Source organism: Bos grunniens, chromosome 20, assembly GCF_055505025.1.
Source record: "Bos grunniens cultivar Pamir isolate PY7600 chromosome 20, Bosgru_T2T1.0, whole genome shotgun sequence".
In the NCBI taxonomy this organism is placed as follows: domain Eukaryota; kingdom Metazoa; phylum Chordata; class Mammalia; order Artiodactyla; family Bovidae; genus Bos; species Bos grunniens.
The window spans coordinates 53,320,531-53,344,914 of record NC_141184.1 but is presented as its reverse complement, the minus strand read 5'-3'; the positions used below and the strand labels follow the sequence as shown (position 1 = coordinate 53,344,914).

The 24,384-nt window shown below is 42.7% G+C and overlaps 1 protein-coding gene across 6 annotated transcripts in view; it reads left to right on the top strand.

Moving 5' to 3' along the window:
- The first annotated feature begins 5,118 nt into the window (after positions 1-5,118).
- The window catches only part of DEPDC1B (DEP domain containing 1B), a 104,026-nt gene continuing 84,760 nt past the window's right edge, over positions 5,119-24,384 (top strand). For 5 of the 6 annotated variants that reach the window (XM_086361856.1, XM_086361855.1, XM_086361858.1 and 2 more), the window contains exons 1-2: positions 5,119-5,277; positions 12,023-12,288. In XM_086361856.1, the coding sequence (XP_086217982.1) occupies positions 5,230-5,277; positions 12,023-12,288 (314 nt within the window). In that variant the 5' untranslated portion in view covers positions 5,119-5,229. The remainder of the gene's footprint in view (positions 5,278-12,022; positions 12,289-24,384) is intronic. The other variant, XM_086361857.1, reaches the window with a different exon arrangement.

The following is a 24,384-nucleotide window of genomic DNA, read 5'->3' as shown; positions in this document are numbered from 1 at the left end:
ACAAAATATAAAGAAGTCATCAAAACAAAACGAAAGAGAAGTCATCAATAAGGATGAAATGCTTAAAATAACTCTTTTCTTTTTTATTCAAGCCAGTTTCAGTCACTTGGCTCTGAAAGAAAATAAGAGTGGCGGTGTTGTAGGCGAATACAATCACCACTGCTGCCTTTGTTAGTCCTTCAAGATAGCCCCGTACATACAGACACCCTGCCCCAAGCGCAGCTCACAGACCTTCCTTGTTCCCCAACTGCTTCTGCCTCCCAGTCTCATTTTCATTCTGCTCTGGCTCGGTGCTGCCGACCACTGTCCCACTTCTGCCTCTCTGGGCTCTTGCGTGTGTTTGTAGTCCATGGGCCTTGGCTCCCAGGACCCTCTGCTGCCCAGAGGGTCTTACCTCTGCCCCGGGCACCTTACTAACTACAAGATGTGGGTTGCAGTAGTGCTTTCTAAAAGTTCTGCACATGCTTGTCCTCCTCTACCTTTTTTTTCCTTTTTGTAAACTGAATTCTTTAGGGCTATACTAAGTATCTTTGCTACTTCAGGGAACATTTGTGATGAACCTTTTAAAAGTGCAGATCATTTTATCCTATCTTTAGATTTTTCTTAAAACTGAGCTTAGGGGCTATAAACTTCAATACTTTGGCCACCTAATGTGAAAAACTGACTCATTTGAAAAGCCCCCCGATGCTTGGAAAGATTGAAGGTGGGAGGAGAAGGGCACAACAGAGGATGAGATGGTTGGATGGCATCACTGACTCGATGGACAGGAGTTTGAGTAAGCTCCAGGAGTTGGTGATGAACAGGGAAGCCTGGCGTGCTGCAGTCCATGGGGTCACAAAGAGTCAAACATGATTGAGCAACTGAACTGAACTCAACTGGGGGTTATGGGGGTCAGGCAATTTATGTACTGTACCGATACTGGAATTTAACATTTCAAAATTTGTTTGCTACCTGAAAGTTCAATCACAGGTAATGATTGTAATTCTGCTGAGGTGAAAACTTGAATCTTGAGCCTTTGACAGTGAAATAGAGGGGGAAATCTTGGATGGAAGCCTGGAGTTCAAGCCTCTAGGGAGGGAACCAAGCGATTAGGATGATTCCCTAATTGAGCTAGCACTGGCTCAGGGCAGGCTGAGGAATCTCAGAAGATGAAATGCCAGGAGTGGGCAGACAAGCCTAGACTCAGAGGTGAAGCAGCAGATTTATGGGTCAGAGAAACTAGTCAGTCAGGGTAGTAAGCTAAAGGGCTGAGATGGGATAGTGAGGGCCTCTGTTCTCTCTATATTCTTCCTTCCTCAAAGTCCTCATTTATCTACAGGGCTTCAATTTCCCCAACTCTACCCTCCCCTCTTGAGCTAATATTTTCAACCATGGGTCATTTCTATTTGGATGTTTCACTATACAGGCTACATATCCAAATTCCAGCTTTTGGCATTTATGAAGAATAAGTCCACTGACTTGAGTAATTCTGAAATACGAGGATAGCATAATATTGTCCCCATAAGATACATAAACAAAACCAGTAGAGAATATCAAGGTCATATTGAACAGAAACTCATAGGGGTTGGCTGGGCTTATATTCAAGCTGGATGACATTCTCTTGCACACTAGCCTCTAAGGTGGGAGTTTTAAAGTTCTGCCTCATCAAAATTAGAAATATGTACATGGATCTTTGCAGCTGCTGATAAAGAGTCAAACCCATCAACCACCTATGCCATCTAGGTACCTAGGATTTTAAACAAGCTACCTTGGAGATTCTCATCTCCAGGATCTTCCTCCTGCAATTCATCCTACGTTTCTTGGACAAACCAATGTCTGTTAAAAAAAAAATTTTTTTTTCCCATCAGTATACTTTCCTGGATTTAGAGAATTATACTTAGCTATAGCAAAACAGAAGCATGGCTATGACATTCCAGAAACTGAACTTGTGTGCAAATGTAAGAATACATTCAGCTAGATCCTTGCTAAAGATTTTCAGGTGCTAACTCCAGACTCTAATGGCGTGATTGTGAGGTGGCAGGAAATGTGTGTGCATGTGTGTGTGTGTTTATGCATGTGCTTATAATACAAGGCATGGAGTATGGATTGTATCTTCCCAGATTCAAAAGGGAGAAACAAATATGGATAATCCTTTAACAGTAAGAACTAACAGAGTAGTAGTTTCAGAAGCAAATTGTATAGGTTACATTGAAAATATAAAAGTTAGCTATTATACTGTAGAGTACATACATATAAGAAATACACTTATAGATAAAGTGAACTGAATTGACCTCAGGAGATAAATAACTGAAGGTTAGTTTCATTTGCTCATTCATTTATTCATTCAACAAATATTTGTGGAAAGTCATTGTGTGACAAACACTGTACCAATCATGTTTGTTTACTTTTCCTACTAGTGTATTGCTACAGTATCCCTAATTGCTTTTCCTGCTTCCACGCCTCACCTGCACCCATTCCAGTGTATTATCTACACAATGGCCAGAATGATGCTTTAAAAACCCTGCTTAAGATCTTGACACACTGAAAACTTTCTAATATATTTTCAAAAATTCAGAGTAAAATCCAAATCCTATAGCCCATAATGTAGCCTCAAAAGCCCTGTTTCCATTCTGTATCTAGCTGCAATGAATAAATAAATATAAATCCTCTATTTCTCTGGGGCATTTATTTTTAAAATGCTGAAATAAAAATATTATTCAACAGTTTCAAAGAAATAGTGTGGTTTTATGTTTTCCATATATTTTTGTCCTTTCTTTTTCACCATACCCAAAAGAACATGATGTGCCTGTAGGTGAATAAGGTTAATACAAGCTTTGGGGGAAGATTTCCTAATAGAACAGTGACAGTATAGACCAATAAGCATGGAAATCAAGTCACTGATATGACAATTCTAAGAACCTTGGCAAATAGTGTTGATGGGCTAAATGCCAACAAATACAACTGAAGATAGCTGCCGTACAATCCGAAAGGCTCAAGTTGAATGTAAGCACTGACTTGGGTTTCAACAGAGGAGTTCTTTTGAAATGACCCATCCAGGTGGCTGGGAGAACTTTCAGGCAGCAGCAGGCCTGCATGTAGCAGTCAGGAATTCCTGGGGCATTACTGAGAAACACAGCCTCCAAACCCACAAAATACCTGAGGCCTATGTTGCTTTTGCTCAACAGCTTGGAACTTCTTAATGTCAGTGACAAGTCAGGTGTGAAGTCAGCATATGATCTGAATGGCTTACAAAGAGCTGGGGCAAGAAAATTCCCAGCAGGGGAATGGTGCAGAGACTATGAGGTTTGAATGGAAAGAGGACTGTGCCTGGAACATAGTCAGAAAGGTAGAAAGCAATTTAGGGCAGAGAGAGGGTGAGAAATCTCCCAGTTGATGATGCTGAGAGACTGTAGATAATCAGTCTTTATGTAGTTTGAATTTAAACTACATTTACAAAGACTGTGGACTTTTATATATTTACAAAGACTGTGGCCTTATACATAGATCGTCGGGAGATATATCTTTCCAGAAAAAGGAACTGTCTTGTCTTTTGCTCATGATGGACTCTTGGGAAAATGCTCAAGAAGCAGGGCATGATGTTTTTTTTATCAGATCCCAAGTCCACCTCTATGACAAGTGACGACAGTTTCCAGATGGACAAGACCCTGAAATCCTTTTTCCCTTCTGTCTCTTGTGCCCCATTGGTGTCCCTTCTACGGAGGCTTCGGAAGCGGACCTAGTGGTTAATAATTCTCCTGCTAATGCAGGTAGTTGTAAGAAATGTGGGTTCAATCCCTGGGTTGGGAAGATCCCCTGGAGCATGGCATGGCAACCCACTCCAGTATTCTTGCCTGGAGAAACCCATGGGCAGAAGAGCCTGGTGAGCTTCCGTCCTTAGGGTCACAAAGAGTGGGACACTACTGAAGCGACTTAGCACGCTCTACGGAGTTTAGAAGTCAAAAAACCCCCACAAAGTTCTAATAAGATTGGAAGTAAAAAAGTATCTTTATTGCTTTTTTTTTTCTGATTACAAAAGTAATAAATATGTACTATTTTAGGAATTTTGGGGGTTTTCTAAAATGCAGCTGCTGCTGCTACTGCTGCTAAGTCGCTTCAGTCGTGTCCGATTCTGTGCGACCCCATAGGCGGCAGCCCACGAGGCTCCCCCGTCCCTGGGATTCTCCAGGCAAGAACACTGGAGTGGGTTGCCATTTCCTTCTCCAATGCATGAAAATGAAAAATGAAAGTGAAGTCGCTCAGTCGTGTCCGACTCTTAGCGACCCCATGGACTGCAGCCTATCAGGCTCCTCCCTCCATCCATGGTATTTTCCAGGCAAGAGTACTGGAATGGGGTGCCATTGCCTTCTCCGAAAATGCAGCTAATACATATCTAATTCAGGAAATGGAAGAAGGGTATTAATAGAGCATGGGCATCTGATCCCTGCCTTGTCTCTTTCTCATTATATCTTATCCAGAATGATCGCTGAGGGGACCAGATTTGAACTTTGAATTCGACTGGTAGGTAGAGAATGACCTCAATTGTCCTTTGAACAGTTGCAAATCAGATCATGAAGTCCTAGGGGGAAAATCCTGAGAAACAAAAAACACCTCACAGCCCTGCGGCACAGGACTGAAAATTTCGGTTAGACTCAAAAAAAAAAAACCAAAGAACTCAAGTTCCTGGGAAAGAGTACGCTACCAAAAGAACAACAAAGGAAGCTGAATGGGGCTCTTCTTCAGCTCTTTATTGTTCTTTCACGCTGTCGACACTCCCGGTGGCCAAGTGCTCTTATCTAGTTTTCACACGTCCCTCCACTTGAAAGAGGCTGTCCACTCGCTCCCTTTCACTACCCACTTCTCCCAATCTTAGCCGCAACCTCTAGATTCAACCGCGCACTTGAAAGGGTGTACACGGATTTGTCTGTCCAGCCCGGCCGGGTTTCGGTCTCCGAAATACACAAGTTCAGAGCGACCCCTCTGTGGAGACACCTTGCGTGCGCGCAGGCTGGGCAGGCGTGGGCACGGACTCGAACAGAGTTGGTTTCAAGCTTGTGGTTCGCTCCTCCGCCGGAGGTTCGGAAGGAGCCGCCCACCGCCCCCTCCCTGGGGCTCCGACAGCCCCGCCCCGCAGTTCCCGTCACGTGCCGCCGCGCCGCCCAATCAGCGCCTGCAGCGCGTGGGCTCGGGATTCAAACTGCGGCGCCTGGGACTCGGGGATCGGCGCTGGTCGCCGCCGTGGCGTGCGGGCCCATGGAGCACCGCATCGTGGGGCCCGGGCCATACCGGGCCACCAGGCTGGTGAGTGTGTGTACGGGGGTCTGGGCGAAGCGAGTCCCCGGCCTGCGGGCCGACCTCTGACTCTTCAGTCCTCGCTTCTCCAGAGCTAGTCCGGCCGAGTTCTGGAGGCGGGGCGTGTTTCAGCCTGTGAGGCCAAATTCTAGATGCTTAAAGGCTAGCCCGGTCGCGGGCCCAGCCTGTCGAGGGTGGGCGCGGCTTGGATCCCGTGACGGTGGCTGGGTTCTCGCCAGTGAACGGCGACTCCGGGTTTAAAGCGCCCGGAAGAGCACGACGGCACCCTCCTCCCCTTTCCTGGTCCTCCGGAACCCTACGTCCCCCGCCGGGAAAGGAAAGACCGTCAGTCCGTCATTTTCGGGCCACCCGCCGCCAGTTACGGGCAGGGCGTGTCATCCTGAGTGTCACTTGTGGTTGACACTTGAGGCTCTTTGCAACGGTACCCTAAACAGAGATGGATCTCTCTGGCCACGTTTCCGGCTCCTGATGTTTCTTTTTCTATCAGCACCCACCTAAATGAAGGGGAAGGGTGGGCCCGGACGGATGATTTGAAAGAGCCTTCACAGCTTCCCTGATGGCTCAGACGGTAAAGCGTCTGCCTGCAGTGCGGGAGGCCCAGGTTCGATCCCTGGGTTGGAAAGATCCCCTGGCGAAGGAAATGGCAACCCACTCCAGTACTCTTGCCTGGAACATCCCATGGACAGAGGAGTCTGATGGGCTACAGTCCATGGGGTCTCAAAGAGTCCGACACGACTGAGCGACTTCACTTTCTTTCAGACCCCAGTGGTCCAGGGTGCTGCCTTTTTTTCCTGGGAGAAGAGCGTTGTTAATCAGAGTTCTGAGGCATACTTGATTTCTTTGTGACCCGAAGCAAGTGATTATAGCAATTTCATAATGGAATAAGTGGAGATAATTTGGTCATGTCCAGGGTCGGTTTTAGACGACTTTTTATGAAAGCTTAAAGGTGATTTCGGAGGAAGAGACTGCACTCCTTGGTCTGTCACCACTTCTGGCCACAGCTAACTCGAGAATTAGGCTCATTGTTCCTTGCACCCCTAAGCAATATCCAGGAAAAGATAACAGGATGGAAGATGTTATTGCCCTCATTTATGCAAATAATCCACTTCAGACACCCATAATGATGTTTTAAAAATTTGTTAATTTTTTAATTGATGGATAATTGCTTTACAGGATTTTATTGTTTTCTGTCAAACATCGACATGAATCAGCCATAGGTATACATATGACCCATACTGATTTATTCATTTAAAAAATTCATATAAATTTAGGTTTTCCTTTGGGCTAGTCTCTAAGAGGTATGGATGCTGGTGACAGGGGACAAGTAGTGTTTTTTAAAATAGTGTTTTCTTATCAAGTTCCATTTCACAGTGCCTCTACCACTTGGACGGAGAAGGCAATGGCACCCCACTCCAGTACTCTTGCCTGGAAAATACCATGGACGGAGGACCCTGGTGGGCCGCTGTCCATGGGGTCGCTAAGAATTGGACACGAATGAGTGACTTCACTTTCACTTTTCACTTTCATGCACTGGAGAAGGAAATGGCAACCCACTCCAGTGTTCTTGCCTGGAGAATCCCAGGGACGGGGGAGCCTGGTGGGCTGCCGTCTATGGGGTGGCACAGAGTCGGACTTGACTGAAGCGACTTAGCAGCAGCAGCAGCAGCAGCTACCACTTGGAACCATCTGGGGTCAAGGCTATTGGTCGGTCCATCTTTAGGGATGAGATACAGATTGTGCTTTATCAGGGACATTCAAAAACTTGACTCTCTTTGGGACTGCCCTGGCTGTCCCGTGGTTAAGACGTTTCCGTCCAGTGCAGGGGCTGTGGGTTTGATCCCTGGTCAGGGAGCTAAGAGCGCACATGCCTTAGGTGCCCCCCCATCCCCGCCCCCGCAAAAAGGAAAAAGAACAACACCCTACACCCTCCAAACAAAAAAACGTAAAGCAGAATCAACGTTGTGACAAATTCAATAAAGACTTTAAAAATGGCTCACATCAAAAAAGATCTTAAAAAACAAAAAAAGCAAAAAAGCTTACTCTCCTTTGTGGAGGGAAAGTAATATTCTCCTACTGCAGAAAGAGAAGAGGACAACAGTGGATGAGATGGTTGAATGGCATCACGGATTCAATGGACATGAACTTGGGCAAACTCCCAGAGATGGTGAGGGACAGGGAAGCCTGGTGCGCTGCAGTCCATGTGAGTTGGCGACTGAACAACTGCCAATTTATTCACTGCACAGGGGAAACAGACGCTGGATCTTGGGGTGACTTGTTCCCCTTCTTCCAGCTTTAGACTAAAAAAATAAATTACATGATAATTGAAACTTTTAAAATCTCATATTCACAGAATTGTACGAAGTAACTCTGTAGATGGAGCCTGCCTATGTGAAAGACACTCTTGATTCTGAGTCACATTAAAGTATTATCAAAAGAATTTATGAAGAAAAGTACTCTGTTCTTCAGAAGTTTCAGTTCCTAAGAAGCGATTTTCAAGTCACATTTAGCCAAGACTGATCAAGTTAAACAGGAAACTAAATTATGTGAATAATTGATGAAAACACCTCAGTTTCACCAGAATTTGCTAAGTATCAATTAGTTCTCGACTTTATTCTGTTTGAGAATCTTGAACTTAAACTCAGATTTTTGAAAACACAGAAGGTGATAGGCTTTTTTTTTTTTAAGTGAGAATTCCTGATTTATTGGTGATCTCTGTAGTCATTACAGGTACCCCCCCCCCCCCATTGTAAAGTCTCTAAGTGTTATCAGCTTTTATCAGTTGAATCAGCTAGCCCCCTTTCTCTGCCTCGGCTCTGCTTACCTCCCTGGTTCCCAGTTTACCATTTCCATCTTCTCCCACCATCACACTCAACCCAATCTTCAGAAAAGCTTGGGAAAAACCTCGTGGTACTCAGTGAGTGGGCCTTTGCTTCCTCCTTTCACGGCTCACTATACTTTCTCAAACCATGTACAGCTCCATTTTCTAAGGTACCAAAGTCTTATCTGAAAATAACATTTTATGGACTAGGTAAATGTCTATGCCCAAAATCAAATGACAGACTCTGTAAGTCAATTCATGGTGAATATGGACGCTAATTAGCAATTTACTCATCTTCACTGAAATAACTTTCATTTTTGTAATCCATGTATTAAATAGTTCTGTAAACCTTAGTTAACAAGAAATGATGAGAAAGAAAATTGATTTTTCTGAAAACAGCATAAATCTACCAATCTATTCTTTGAACTTAATTCTGAGTTGTATCTTCTGATGTAACAGGTAAACTTTAAAAGACTTATAGGCGTCATTGACTCTGAGAGTTTGAATGGGCTCTAAAGATCCCAGTTCTCTCATTTTGTTGTTTTTGTTTAGTCGCCAAGTTGTGTCCAGCTCTTTTCGACCCCATAGACTGCAACACACTGGGCTCCCTTGTCCTTCACTGTCTCCTGGAGTTTGATGCAATATTGTTCTTTACAGCGTTGGACTTTACTTTCGCCATCAGACACATCCACAACTGAGCATCATTTCTGCTTTGGCCCAGCACTTTCATTCTTTCTGGAGCTATTAGTAATTGCTCCCTGCTCTTCCCCAGGGGGACACCTTCTGACCTGGGAGAGCTCCTCTTCTGGTGTCATATATTTTGTCTTTTTTTGTACTGTTCATGGGGTTTTTGGGGCAAGAATACTGGAGTGATTTGCCATCCCTTCCTCCAGGGGACCACGTTTTGTCAGAACTCTTCACTTTGACCTGTCTGTCTTGGATGGCCTTGCACAGCATAGCTTGTAGCTTCATTAGTAATGCAAGCCCCCTTGCCACAACAAGGCTGTGATCTGTGAAGGGGACTCTCATTTTATTTAGGCCTAAAGTGGTGAACTGACATGGTCAAGTTCACACTGCCAGTGTGTGGCAAGTACACCTATATCTAGCACTTGTTTATCTCTGAAGTCCCTGGCCAGTGCTGTATTATAACTCCACTATCATAATATTTTTGATTCTAAGAAGTAAAGAAATGGAATAATGTTCAAGAGAAAAAAATAGGAAGCACATTTCAATATTCAGAAAACTAAGATCATGGCATCCGGTCGCATCACTTCATGGCAAATAGATGGGGAAACAATGAAAACAGTGAGAGACTTTATTTTCTTGGGCTCCAAAATCACTGCAGATGGTGACTGCAGCCATGAAATTAAAAGACGCTTGCTCCTTGGAAGAGAAGCTGTGACCAACTTGGACAGCATATTAAAAAGCAGAGACATTACTTTGCCAGCAAAGGTCTGTCTAGTCAAAGCTATGGTTTTTCTAGTAGTCATGTATGAATGTGAGAGTTGGATATAAAGAAAGCTGAGCACCGAAGAATTGATGCTTTTGAGCTGTGGTGTTGGAGAAGACTCTTGAGAGTCCCTTGGACTGCAAGGAGATCAAACCAGTCCATCCTAAAGAAAATCAGTCCTGAATATTCATTGGAAGGACTGATACTGAAACTGAAACTCCAATACTTTGACCACCTGATGCAAAGAACTGACTTATTGGAAAAGACCCTGTTGCCGGGAAGGATTGGAGAAGGCAATGGCACCCCACTCCAGTACTCTTGCTTGGAAAATCCCATGGAGGGAGGAGCCTGGTAGGCTGCAGTCCATGGGGTCGCTAAGAGTCGGACACGACTGAGCGACTTCACTTTCACTTTTCACTTTCATGCGTTGGAGAAGGAAATGGCAACCCACTTCAGTATTCTTGCCTGGAGAATCCCAGGGACAGCGGAGCCTGGTTGGCTGCCGTCTATGGGGTCGCACAGAGTCAGACACTACTGAAGTGACTTAGCAGCAGCAGCAGCAGCAGCAGCTGGGAAAGATTGAAGGTGGGAGGAGAAGGGGACGACAGAGGATGAGATTGTTGGATGGCATCACTGAATTGATGGACAGGAGTTTGAGTAAGCTCTGGGAGTTGGTGATGGAGAGGGGAGCCTGGCGTGCTGCAGTCCATGGAGTCACAAAGAGCTGGACACGACTGAGTGACTGAACTGATTGACTTCAACACTCAGTGTTGTGTTTTGTAATTTGACTCGTGTTGAGAAGCAAAAAACAGTTATCAATTACATTTTATCTGTGTTATTCATCTATGTTACTGCATGAAGCAATAGTTTGTTTATTCTCATTACAGTATTCTGTTGCATGAATTTGTTTATTCTTATGTTGATGGACATTTGGGTTTTTAATTAATTAAGTAAGAATGTAATTAAGTAAGAATAGTGCTATTTTGAACAGTGTGGCTTTTGGTTAACATACTTCTGCGGAATATATATACACACTTAAGAATGGAATTTCTGGGTTATACAGTGTGCACATAATTTCTGGTTGCTTCATGTTCTGATTAGCACTTAGTATTGCCCGTCTTTTCATTTTAGTCATTCTGTAGGCATGTATATTATTGCATTGGGGATTTATTGCATTTCACTGCTAATTCATGAGATTGAACATCTCTGCATATACTATGGTAAATTTGGAGATTCTTTTATGTGAAGTGCCTGTTTAAGTGTTTTTTTCATTTTTCTATTGAATGCCCTTTCTTGAGTTGAATTTTTCATTTTGTCTTAGAAATTCTGGTTATATGTTATCTTACTCTACAGATTGCATTTGTTTTGTGTGTGGTTTTAAGAGTTTAAAAAAGTTTAAATCTGGACCAACTTAATTTGAAGCATGGCTTATAGTGTCAAATGAAGTAGAAAAATTGATATGCAGAGGGCATAAAGATGTTTGAATTTGGCCAGGAGGAAGACATGATTGAGAATCAGAGTAGAATTAAATTGCATGAAGTTAGGAGGTGGTTTAATAAAAATAGGAAAAGGGAAAGACCAGTTAGGCATTTGCGTGTTGAGTACCTGCCTGTGTCCTGTGCTGCACGTCCAGGGAGCATGCGTGAATAGACCCGACCTGGGCCCTTGACGCACGTGGTGCTGTGTACTCAGGGACGGTTACTGTGCTTGAGAGAGGCTAGCGATCAAAGGGAGAAGAGGAATGGACCACAGGTGCAGAGGTGACTGGGCAGCGGAGAGTATAAAGAGAAACTCGGAAGACGAGGAAAACGAGGTTACGGTGTTGGGCGAAATAAAAAGAATATGTTGAGCTCAGAGCTATCGTTGAAAGAAAAAGGAAGGACTGATTTCAGTAGGAAGGTAGGTAAAAAATAAGATGCAGAGTCTGTAAATTAATAGACTTGAAAGAGGAGCATGAAAGAAGAGAGAATGGTCCTAAGAGTAAGACTGAATTTTCGGAACTTGTAGGACTGGTGGGATGACGGGTCCTAAGGAAATGGAGTAATTATGTAGGAAGAACATCACATGTGAACATTTCATTTAATTTTGGGATGGCTGATAATGGCGTGGATATCTAGATTAAAATTTTTTTTTTTTCTTTTTTAAATTTGGCTGCATCATGTGGCATGTGGAATCTTAGTTCCCTGACCAGGATCAAACCCTTGGCCCCTGTATGGGAAGCTTGCTTGTATTGGAATAGGAAAGTATTGTGCAGAATTTTTAAACATGCTTTGACACCAGGTACTATATAAAGTTACCTTAACATTTAAAGGTCGTAAATAGAAAAAAAAAAAAAAAAACTTCGACTGCTTCTCTTATTAAGGCAGTCTTTTAAATGGAAAAACACCATTTGTTGTCCTAAATATTTGGGATGCAGTAACCTTTTAAAAAATTCACTAAATACTTTCCTCTGTTTTTGCCCCAAGTGGAATGAAACAGTTGAACTTTTTCGCGCCAAGATGCCATTACGGAAACATCGCTGTCGTTTCAAAAGTTATGAGCATTGCTTCACAGCGACTGAAGCTGTGGATTGGCTACACGAGCTGCTGAGGCGCAGCCAAAACTTTGGCCCCGAAGTGACCCGCAAACAAACGGTCCAACTGCTAAAAAAATTCCTGAAGAACCATGTTATTGAAGACATCAAGGGAAAATGGGGCCAGGAAGACTTTGAGGACAACCGTCACTTGTACAGGTAATGGCATGTCAGCTCTGATGGGGAGGAGCATGGGGAGCACGCATAGATCTGGTCAGTCTGATGAAATTCCTCCTGTGAGAGAACTTGCCTTGTCCCCGGGAGGGATGCTTGTATTTGTGATTTGCAGGGTGGAGAACTGCATCTGTTGCTATGAGAAAACTGATTGTGCTTGTTCTTGGCTTCATAGAGCACCCGTTAAGTAGTCTTTTGTTGCAGTGGCTTTCAGTAATGGAACCTTTTCGTGCCTTCCGTAACCTGGAAGGATGGCTATAGTAGCAGAGTGTCTCTCCTGGGGAATCTGAAAGGGTGAAACAGTAGCTCTGGCTTGCACCTTTCTGAGCAGCGTGAGGGTGTGTGTTCAGGGGGTTAGTGGCAGAGGTGTCTCGTCTTCAAGTAGAGCTCAGGCTTATCATGAAGAATTGTGCTGGAATTTCCCCATGTCTCAGATTAACTCTGCAGTGCATGGCTGCTCCCCACCACGTTTCAGTGCTCTTCTGTGATTGCTTACTTATTATGCAATAATCTGAGGGCAAGGATGTCCCTCTGTTGACACTGCCCTTCTCATTGCACGCTAGGCTGGTTTATTCCTGGAGGTGGAAAGGGCCTGCTTGAGACTCAGGAAATGGGGGAATACTTAAAGAAGAATGAAAAGAGGAATCGTTGAGTTATCTACAGAGAGGGCTACCAGAACACCAAGAACCTGTGAGGGATTAAAGGAAGAAATGAAGATGACAAGCCCTTAATATTTGCTGTTGTTTATTCCAATAGAAGAATAAGGAATGTTCTTACAGCACTTCAGCGAGGCATTTTGGGGCCACTGGGACACCTGGCCTTGAGCAGAGAAAATGTGACTGTTCCCTACCTAAGTCATGTCTTTAGTTCCTTTGGGACTAGCTGCTGAGGAAGGCTGTGGAGCAAGTGGAGGGTGGTCAGCAGCACTCAGGCTAACACCAGACATTGGTGTATGTTTAGGATCTAACTTCCTCATGGAGTTTCATCAACAGTCTCCTCCTCTAGGCATCAGGATTGTCAGCTGGGCAATTAGTTGTCTCTCTACTTGGCAGTTATTTCTGGCTTGCTGATCCAACTTTTAATTAGAATCTTGGGTGATATTAGCCTGTTCTGAGACCATAGTGCTTATTAGTATCAGGCAGTGGAGACTCTAGCCCTGGTTCCCCATGACACACTTCATTGGGAATGCTTAAGTGGTTGTTTCTCTTGGGAAGCTATAATTGCTTGTACCCCATCAAGAGGTAGCTCACACTTCTAGGAGGTTGTCTGGAGGAGTAACTTAGAGTGTTTTATTGTGACCTTAGATTGGGTACCATCCATTGAGTCCCATGAGGCTTTCAGAGATGCCAGGCGAGTAAAACAGGAGCCTGTTCCAGGAGCCAGCCCCCGAGTAGTGACTGTCAGAGCGTGTCTCACCTCAGTATGAAGACTTAATTGTTTGTCCTTTAAAAAATAAAGTGCACAGATAGATTACATTCACCCATGAAATAATGGGTTTTTTTACCCAGTTTCTCTTATACAATACTTGTGAGTTATAAAGGGAGTAGTACCTCTTTCATTATCTACCACTTGAAGATGCATAGCTTTCTGTTTTTCTAGTGTTAAGTCCTGTATGTTAACAACTGGTGTTTGATGTTCTCAGATTAATTGGGGATGAAGTCTATTTAGACATTCAATGGTTTGTTAAGGGGCCCGTGCCCTGAGTTGAGAGTCAGCTCACTCAGGAGTGCAGAGGCGCCTGTTGGCATGAGGCAGCTTCCAAGACTGAGCATACAGCTCGGGATGACATACTGGCTCGCCAGCGCCCCGGGGAGGACTGGGGACAGGCTGCCCTCCCTGCTCAGTGCCCACCTGCTCCTTGAGGTCGAATAGTACCACTGCCAAACCACAATGAGAGCCCTTGAGCGACATCAGGAGCTCGAGGCATATTAGATTTGAAAAATAGGTGAAGAATCTATAAGGTAAATGCCTACAATGCTTTGTGGAGGAGGAGCCTCTGTAAATAGTGTCGAAGTCGGAATGGGCAGCTCAGAGTTCTTACTGGAAAGAAAGGAGCTAGCATTGTGGAGTGCCTGTGATGGACCAGAGCCACTGCATAGTCATCCTTTACCTCAGCACCTGCAGATGTCTCTTATCTAATCTTAAAAATAAGGAAATTAATGAGACCAAAGGTACCAGCTTGTCCACAGTCACTCAGGTGGTAGGAAAAGAGAATTTGGACTGAGGGCTCTGCGTCTGAGGCCTGTGTTCTTGCGGTGTGCCCGACTGCCTCCATTTCCACAGCATGAGGTTGACTAGCTTGTTAACTAATTTAAGGACTGAATGAGAAAACAGAATAGTAAACAAGAAATAGTCGGTGTAGTCAACATGTGTTCATATAGTCACAGAATTCCAGGAATGTGTTAAGTACTATGTAATACATACTGAATGATCAACTGTCTTCTCAAATAGACGAGGTAGGGTGAACATAATCAGCTGAAATGCTTATGTAAATGTAGGGATGGGTGGTTGCCTGGGCCTCGGTTACAGAAAGGCATAGGCAGACAAAGCAACATGAAATATAAAGACTCTTAGAGTATTTTTTGAAGACAGAAATTACACACACACACAGAATTTTATAACAGAAATGATGAGTTATGTTTTTATTTTCTACTGTATTAAATCTTATTTCTAGTTTAAAAAATGTATTTATTGTGTGATTGCATTCACATGTGTTAACTATATTTTATTTTTCAAGAATCTAAGAATAATAGGAAATAGTGAATTAATATGAGAATGTTCCTAACAATCAGAGATATTGCAGAGAAAGGTCCAGAGCTATTTACTGAACCACTTCTTTGCTGTTGGTAACACGGATGACTAGAAAGAGTGGCTAGATTTGCTACCAGTGAAGACAATTACATCATAGTCATTGGGGTCATCATAGGGTCATCATCGTCCAGCCAGACGGATGCTATCATCTGTGTCTAACCAAGTTTGTGGCCCTCAACTTCAGATTAAAAGAACCTGCACTACCTTGTATTTTTACGAGAAATTTCAGTTTATGTAGCAGTTTCTCTTTATGATCTCATTTGATCTTTGTGACAACCCTGTGAAGTAGACAGAGTGGATATTTCATCTTCAGAGAACCAGACACTTGTCTCTTTGAAGCATCTAAATAGAACACCAGGAAATTCCATGCTGATCCCTGAATCACCCATTTATGTATGTGAACAGATAGTTACGTGGGATTATTTGAACCTAATGCCAACAGCAACGCCAAAGCCAACAAAGGTGCGTCTAGTCAAAGCTATGATTTTTCCAGCAGTCATGTATGGATGTGAGAGTTGGACCATAAACAGGGCTGAGCACTGAAGAATTGATGCTTTTGAACTGTGGTGTTGGAGAAGACTCTTGAGAGTCCCTCTGACTGCAGGGAGATCCAAGCTGTCAATCCTAAAGGATATCAGTCCTGAATATTCATTGGAAGGACTGATACTGAAGCTCCAATACTTTGGCCACCTGATGTAAAGAACTGACTCCTTAGAAAAGACCCTGATGCTGGGAAAGATTGAAGGCAGGAGGAGAAGGGGACGACAGAGAATGAGATGATTGGATGGCATCACCGACTCGATGCACGTGAGTTTGAGCAAGCTCCAGGAGATGGTGATGGACAGGGAAGTCTAGCATGCTGTAGTCCATGGGGTCGAAAAGAATCGGACACGACTGAGTGACTGAACTGAATGTAGTGGATTATATAAAAATAGAAGTGTATACTGTTTGGTTGTTTGGACTATTTAATAAGAAGAGCTATTGGTCTATTTGGTTGGTCTATTTCAGATTTTTAGCGGGATAGGTCCTTGATCTGGAGCCTCTACCTGGCCCTTGCCCTGCTCTCGTTACCAGTGCTAGCTCTGGAATGCAGTTGTAACTGGATGCTCATGGTTTACAGAGAGGAATTCACTAGTTCCAGTGTAGTGTGTGCGAGCTAATGTGTTGTTTAGTTGCTAAGTTGTGTCTAACTCTTTGCGACCCCATGGTCTATAGCCCAGCAGGCTTCTCTGTCAATGGGATTTCCCAGGCAGAAATACTGGAGTGGGTTGCCATTTCCTTCAGGGGATCTGCCTGACGCAGGGATTGAACCCTCGTCTCCTGCATTGGCAGGTAGTTCTTTACCACAGAGCCACCAGAGAAGCTCTGATCTAACGTGTAGGGAACCATTTTCTTCTTCTACGTATTCCTGTTCCTTTTTTCTTCGTCCTTCTGCTTCTGTCTCTTTATATGAATCATCTCATGTTCCCAATTCTTTCCCCTTTTCTTTTTCTTCTACTTAGTTTCTCCTTTTCTTTCTGTCTTTTCTCTTATATTAGCTTTTTTATTTTTTCTGGCTTATTTCCAACATGTTTATTTTAATTTGAACCTAAAATTTGTCATGTAGATTTTGTCAGGTTTCTTGAATATAAGTTTCACAGTTCTTAATGTAAAAAACAGGAATCGTGCTCCATAGTTTGAAAACTTACCCTATAAACCCCAGTAATGAAGACTGGTATTGATGAAGGGGTAGATGGATGCTTGGATCAGTGGAACAGAATCGAGTCCAGAAACACACTTAAGAATATGGCCAATTGACTTTTGATGAAAATATAAAAGCTCCTTTAAAGGAAGAGATCAGTCTTTTTGGCGAATGACATTGAAAGTATTGGAAGGCAACTGTGCTCGCCACTATACCACCGGCAGTCACAACATTGGAACAATTAAACATCTGTTCATCTACATGCAAAAAAATGAAGCTCCACCTAAACCTCATTTTTTATACAAAAATTTATTCAAAGTGAATTATAGATTTCAGTGTAAAACTATGAAAATTTTAAAAAAACAGGAGAAAATCTTTATACCCAAGAGTCAGACAAGGAGCTTTTAGACATGACATCAAACGTATGATTTATAAAAGCAAAAACATGATAAATTGGACTTCATCAAAATTAAAAACTTTTGCTGTGTGAAAGGCGCTAGTGAGACGATGAGAAGACTAGCGACTGTTGGGGAGAAAATATTTGTAAACCACAAGTAAGTGGACTAATATCAAGAATATATAAAAAATTTGCAAAACTCAACTGTGAAAAAACAACTCAAAAAATAGATTTGAAAGGACACTTCATCATTAGAGCCCTAGGGAAATGCAAATTAAAACCCTGGTGAGATACCTCTATATACCTAGTAGAATGGCTAAAATAAGAATACTGATGATGCCAGAATCTAGTGAGGGTGCAGAGCAATTGGAAGTCTCATCCAGTGATGGTGGGAAGTCTAGGTTGGTTAACACTTTGAAAAACAAAGTCACTTTGGAAAACAATTTTTCAGTCTCTTTTCAAATTAAACATGTATTACTTACATATGACTCCATATTCTGCTCCAGAGCATTTACCCTAGAGAAATGAAAACTTATGTTCACACAAAAACTTGCATGTGAATGTTTATAGCTGCTCCACTGACTCAACTGTCCCTCCGTGGGTGAATGGATAAACACTGAACATCTGTATGGAATGCTGCTGTGTATATGGGGTGCAGTGAGGGGTGTGACTATACAGTCAGAGCAGGAGAGAGGTTTTTGGTGAATAATGGAAATGTTTCCTAATTGGGATGGTGGTTACACAAGTGTCTGTTGATAGAGCAGTATACACATACACACACACAATGGAAAAAGTGATCAATTTTACTATATGCCAATAACACGTTTAAAATACTGGAGATTTGAAAAGTTTCTATTTGTACCTCTAGTGAAAGAAATCCAAATGCTCCTGTGGTCCTGGAAAAAAGTCTTCATTGTTGCCATATGGACAGAGGAGCCTGGCGGGCTACATTCCTTGGGGTCACTAAAGAGTCTGACTTGACACGACTTAATGACTAAACAACAGCATCTTTTGAAGTGGGGGATAAGAACTTCAAGTTAATGGACTATTGGCTCCCTCTAGTGGACACCTTTTGTTCTTATAGTAAATTTCAAAATTGTGATTGTGGTTTTGTTTTTCTTTTCTTTTTATTCATTTCCTCAAGTCTTGTGTTCTTATCATGTGATGGCTAGATAAATTTTGTACCCTTCTTATGCATCAGTTTTTTCATCTATAAAATGACAGGACTGGGACTAGTTCTTAAAACATTTATTTATTTTGGCTGTACTGGTCGCTGTTGCTGTGCACAGGCTTTCTTTGGTCGCAGTGAGTGGAGGCTACTCCAGTTTTGGTGCGTGGGATTCTCACTGCTGTGACTTCTCTTGTTGCAGAGTGTGGACTCTCGGGTGCACAGGCTTCAGTAGTTGGCACATGGACTCCGTTGCCCCACAGCGTGTGGGATCTTCCCAGTGTGTGTGCGTGTGTGCTCAGTTGTGTCCAACTCTTTGCAGCCCCATGGACTGTAGCATGCCAGGCTCCTCTGTCCATTGGATTTCCCTCAAGAATACTAGAGTGGGTTTCCATTTCTTACTCCAGGGGATCTTCCTGATCCAGGGATTGAACCCGCATCTCCTGCATTGGCAGGCAGATTCTTTATCAACTGTGCCACCAGGGAAGGCGATCTTCCCGGACCAGGGATCAAACTGGTGTTCCTTGCATTGCAAAGCAGATTCTTAATCACGGGATCATCAGGGAAGCCCCTGAACTAGATCTCTAAGGTCTTTTTCCATTCTAAACTTTCATCATTCCAAATATTGAGTACTTATCACAGGGGTTTTCCAAGGCTTAGGTGATGAAGAAGATAAGAAATAAATACAACATTCTTTTCCTCCTCAGTTTTGTAGTCTCTCTTAAGAGAGAGTATACATGTATGAAAAAGATAAGTGGTAGAACCAAGGCAGTATTGAGTTTAACCAAAAAATAAGAGGCACTGCACTTACAGTCCTTGGGTTAACATAGCTATTTTGTTTGACTAGCATTACTCCAGTACTTTTGCCTGGAAAATCCCATGGACAGAGGAGCCTTGTAGGCTGAAGTCCATGGGGTCGCTAGAGTCGGACACAACTGAGCGACTTCACTTTGACTTTTCACTTTCATGCATTGGAGAAGGAAAGGGCAACCCACTCCAGTGTTCTTGCCTGGAGAATCCCAGGGACGGGAGAGCCGGGTGGGCTGCCATCTATGGGGTCACACAGAGTCAGACACGACTGAAGCGACTTAGCAGCAGCAGCAGCAGCAGCATTATGTTTTCAGTCATTGAAAAATTTTTTCTCATTTTTATTTTTCAATTTTGTGAAGGTAATGCATTCCTTTGTATCAAAATTTACAAAGTACAGAAGAGTATATTCGAGGAGGGCATGGTAACCCACTCCAGTATTATTGCCTGGAGAATCCCATGGACAGAATCCCATGGACAGAGGAACCTGGTGGGCTATAGTCCATGGGATCACAGAGAGTCGGATACAACTGAAGTAATTGAACACAGCACAAAGAGTATATTCAATGAAAATCTCCCTTCTACTTTGCTTCCCCAAGGTGGGGTTCAAGTCTTGAACTTGCACTGAATCTTTCTTATTTTTATTATTTATTCTAAAGTTGTGTTGGTTTTTTATTCTCTAAATTACAGTTTGACCTGGATGTTCAGTTCAGTTGCTCAGTTTTATCGACTCTTTGTGGTCTCATGGACTGCAGTATGCCATGGACAGGCTTCCCTGTCCATCACCAACTCCCAGAGCTTGCTCAAACTCATGTCCATCGAGTCTGTGATGTCACCTAACCATCTCATCCTCTGTCATCTCCTTCTCCTCCTGCCTTCAATCTTTCCCAGCATCAGGGTCTTTTCCAATGAATCATTTCTTTTGCATCAGGTGGCCAAGGTATTGGAGCTTTAATATCAGTCCTTCCAGTGAATATTCAGGACTGATTTCCTTTAGGATTGACTGGTTTGATCTCCTTGCAGTCCAAGGGACTCTCAAGAGTCTTCTCCAACACCACAGTTCAAAAGCATCAGTTCTTCAGCACTCAGCTTTCTTTATAGTCCAACTCTCACATCCATACATGACTGCTGGAAAAACCATAGGTTTGACTAGATGGACCTTTGTTGGCAAAGTAATGTCTCCACTTTTTAATATGCTGTTTAGGTTAGTCATAGCTTTTCTTCCAAGGAGCAAGCATCTTTTAATTTCATGGCTGTGATTTTGGAGCCCAAGAAAATAAAGTCTGTCACTGTTTCCATTGTTTCTCCATCTTTTGCCATGAAGTGATGGGACCAGAAGCCATGATCTTAATTTTTTGAATGTTGAGTTTTAAGCCAGGTTTTTAACTTTCCTCTTTGACTTTCATCAAGAGGCTCTTTATTTTCTTTTCACTTTCTGCTAAAAGGGTGGTTCATCTGTGTATCTGAGGTTATTGATATTTCTCCTGGCAATCTTGATCCCAGCTTGTGGTTCATCCAGTCCAGCATTTTGCATGTTGTACTCTGCCTATAAGTTAAATAAGCAGGGTGACAATATACAGCCTTGACGTACTCCTTTCCCAATTTGGAACCAGTCCGTTGTTCCATGTCCAGTTCTAACTGTTGCTTCTTGACCTGCATACAGATTTCTCAGGAGGTAGGTAAGGTGGTCTGTTATTCCTATCTCTTAAAGAATTTTCCACACTCTGTTGTGATCAACACAGTCAAAGGCTTCGACGTAATCAATAAAGCAGAAGTAGATGTTTTTCTGGAACTCTCTTGCTTTTTCCATGATCCAGCGGATGTTGGCAATTTAATCTCTGGTTCCTCTGCCTTTTCTAAAACCAGCTTGAACATCTGAAAGTTCACAGTTCACATACTGTTGCAGCCTGGCTTGGAGAATTTTGAGCATAACTTTGCTGGCGTGTGAGATGAGTACAATCGTGTGGTAGTTTGAACATTCTTTGGCATTGCCTTTCTTTGGGGTTGGAATGAAAACTGATATTTTCCAGTCCTGTGTCCACTGCTGAGTTTTTCAGATTTTTTGGTGTATTGAGTGCAGCACTTTCACAGCATCATCTTTTAGGACTTGAAATAACTCAACTGGAATTCTATCACCTCCACTAGCTTTGTTTGTAGTGATGTTTCCTAAAGCGCACTTGACTTCCCATTCCAGGATGTCTGGCTGTAGGTGAGTGATCACACCATCATGGTTATCTGGGTCATGAAGATCTTTTATGTATAGTTCTTTCTGTGTATTGTTGCCACCTTTTTAAAATATCTTCTGCTTCTTTTAGGTCCATACCATTTCTGTCCTTTATTGTGCCCGTCTTTGCATGAAATGTTCCTTTGGTATCTCTAATTTTCTTGAGATCTTTAGTCTTTCTCATTTTGTTGTTTCCATTTCTTTGCACTGATCATTGAGGAAGGCTTTCTTATCTCTCCTTGCTATTCTCTGCAACTCTGCATTCAAATGAGTGTATCTTTCCTTTTCTCCTTTGCCTTTAGCTTCTCTTCTTTTCTTTGTAAAGCCTCCTCAGACAACCATTTTGGCTTTTTGCATTTCTTTTTCTTGGGGATGGTCTTGATCCCTGCCTCCTATACAGTGTCATAAACCTCTGTCCATAGTTCTTCAGGCACTCTATATATTAGATCTAATCTCTTGAATCTATTTGTCACTTCCACTGTATAATTGTAAGGGATTTGATTTAGGTCATACGTGAATGGTCTAGTGGTTTTCTCTACTTTCTTCAAGTCTGAATTTGGCATTAAGGAGTTCATGATCTGAGCCACAGTCAGCTCCCAGTCTTGTTTTTGCTGACTGTATAGACCTTCTCCATCTTTGGTTGCAAAGAATGTAATCAACCTGACCATCTGGTGATGTCCATGTGTAGAGTCTTCTCTTGTGTTGTTGGAAGAGGGTGTTTGCTGTGCCCAGCATGTTCTCTTGGCAAAAATCCTTTGCCCTGCTTCATTTTGTACTCCAAGGCCAAATTTGCCTGTTACTCCATGTATCTCTTGACTTCCTACTTTTGCATTCCATTCCCCTGTGATGTAAAGGACATCTTTTTTGGGTGTTAGTTCTAGAAGGTCTTGTCGGTCCTCTTAGAACCATTCAGTTTCAGCTTCTTCGGCATTACTGGTCGGGGCATAGACTTGGATTCCCGTGATATTGAAAGATTTGCCTTGGAAATGAACAGAGATCATTTTGTTGTTTTTGATATTGCACCCAAGTACTGTATTTCGGACTCTTTTGTTGACTATGAGGGCTACTCCATTTCTTCTAAGGCATTCTTGCCCACAGTAGTAGATATAATGGTCATCTGAATTAAATTCGCCCATTCCAGTCCAGTTTAGTTCACTGGTTCCTAAACTGTCAGTATTCACTCTTGCCATCTCCTGTTTGACTAGTTCTAATTTACCTTGTTTCATGGACCTAACATTCCAGGCTCCTATGCAGTATTGCTCTTTGCGTTGGACTTTGCCTCCATCACCAGTCACGTCCTCAACTGGGTGTTGTTTTTGCTCTGGCTCTGCCTCTTCATTCCTTCTGGAGTCATTTCTCCACTCTTCTCCAGTAGCATGTTGGGCACCTACCTGTGATCTGTCAGTATCATGTCTTTAGCCTTTTCATACTGTTCATGGGGTTCTCAAGGCAAGAATACTAAAGTGGTTTGCCATTCCCTTCTCCAGTGGACCGCATTCTGTCAGATCTCTCCACTATGACCTGTCCGTCTTGGGTCGCCCTACATGGCATGGCTCATAGTTTCATTGAGTTAGACAAGGCATATTCAGTGAAAATCTCCCTTCTACTTTGCATCCCCAAGGTGGGGTTCAAGCCTTGAACTTGCATTGAATCTTTCTTATTTTTATTATTCTGAAGTTGTGTTGGCTTTTTATACCCTAAATTCCAGTTTGACTTGGATGAGAAGAAGTTAAATAACTTTCAAATGCACAACAGCAGTAGAGGAGGAATAGCAGATTAGAAAATACTTTATTGTTTCTTTTTTCCATATAAAAGCTTTAGCAAAAAAAATATAGAAAAGTCACAATGTTAACAGTAGCTATTTCTGGATAGAGGGTTTAAAGACAGCACAAATTATTTTCTTTCTTCTTTATATTACTCATAGAATGTATATTGCTTTTATTTTCAGTTTTTTAAATCATAGCAGTAAAACAGGGATAAATCCTATTGTGTGAAAGTTTACAATGACAGTTGTTGAGTCGCTAAGTCATGCCAGAGTTTTCAACCCCATGGACCCCAGAATGCCAGGCCTCCCTGTCCTTCATCTCCCGGAGCTTGCTCAATCTCATGTCCATTGAGTTGATGATGTCATTCACCCATCTCTTCCTCTATCACCACCTTCTCCTCCTGCCCTCAGTCTTTCCCAGCATCAGGGACAGAATGAGTTCTTTTAGGCACCCCTGCTCCACACCATTATCCCACTTGCTTCTGTGGACTAAGAAAGCCTCCTGCCATTGTCAGTAAACAGAGGATGTTGCAGCCATTGAGACTCAGGATGAGAAAGCAGAGGATGCTGGTCCCAGGTAGCTGAGGTGCATATCAGAGGAGTGAGTTCCATAAGCCCAGTTCTTGCATCTTCCCGTATACATAAAAGTGCTAAGTTCATTAACTTGAGATATGTGATTCTCTTTAATTAACAGTAATCTTTCATTATTCCCGCTATCTGGACTTTGTCACAAAACTCCTATATCTTGGCTCTCCCCTAACCTCTTTGGAGCAGTCTCTCAGAGTAGTCTCTGAGAGTTATGGTTTCAGTTGACAAGAGTAAAAATTCATCCAGAAGAGAAAAGGCACAAAAGTAGGCAAAAAATCTTGGGCGGGACTTTTTGCTTTATCAGAAACTAAAATGCCATGGGGCTAAACAGTGTGATAATAGACCTGGAATAAATAAATATGGAACTGAATAGAGAAAAAGACAAACTCTCCACCCAGTTGCCTTTCCCACAGGCATCTAATATTATTAGCTTCTAACACAGGGTCTTAACATTTGTGATACTGCAAGTCTTTAGAATAGAAAATCCTCCCCCACCCTCCCAGTTGCCACCTTTCCCATCACTTCTGTACATCCTACCAGATTGTATCATGGTTTTGTTGTCTGCCTGGTCAGCGCAGGAAGAGTTTGTGAGCCAGTCAATGTGGATGGAAGTTGTGCAGCCTCCTGGAATAGTAGGTGG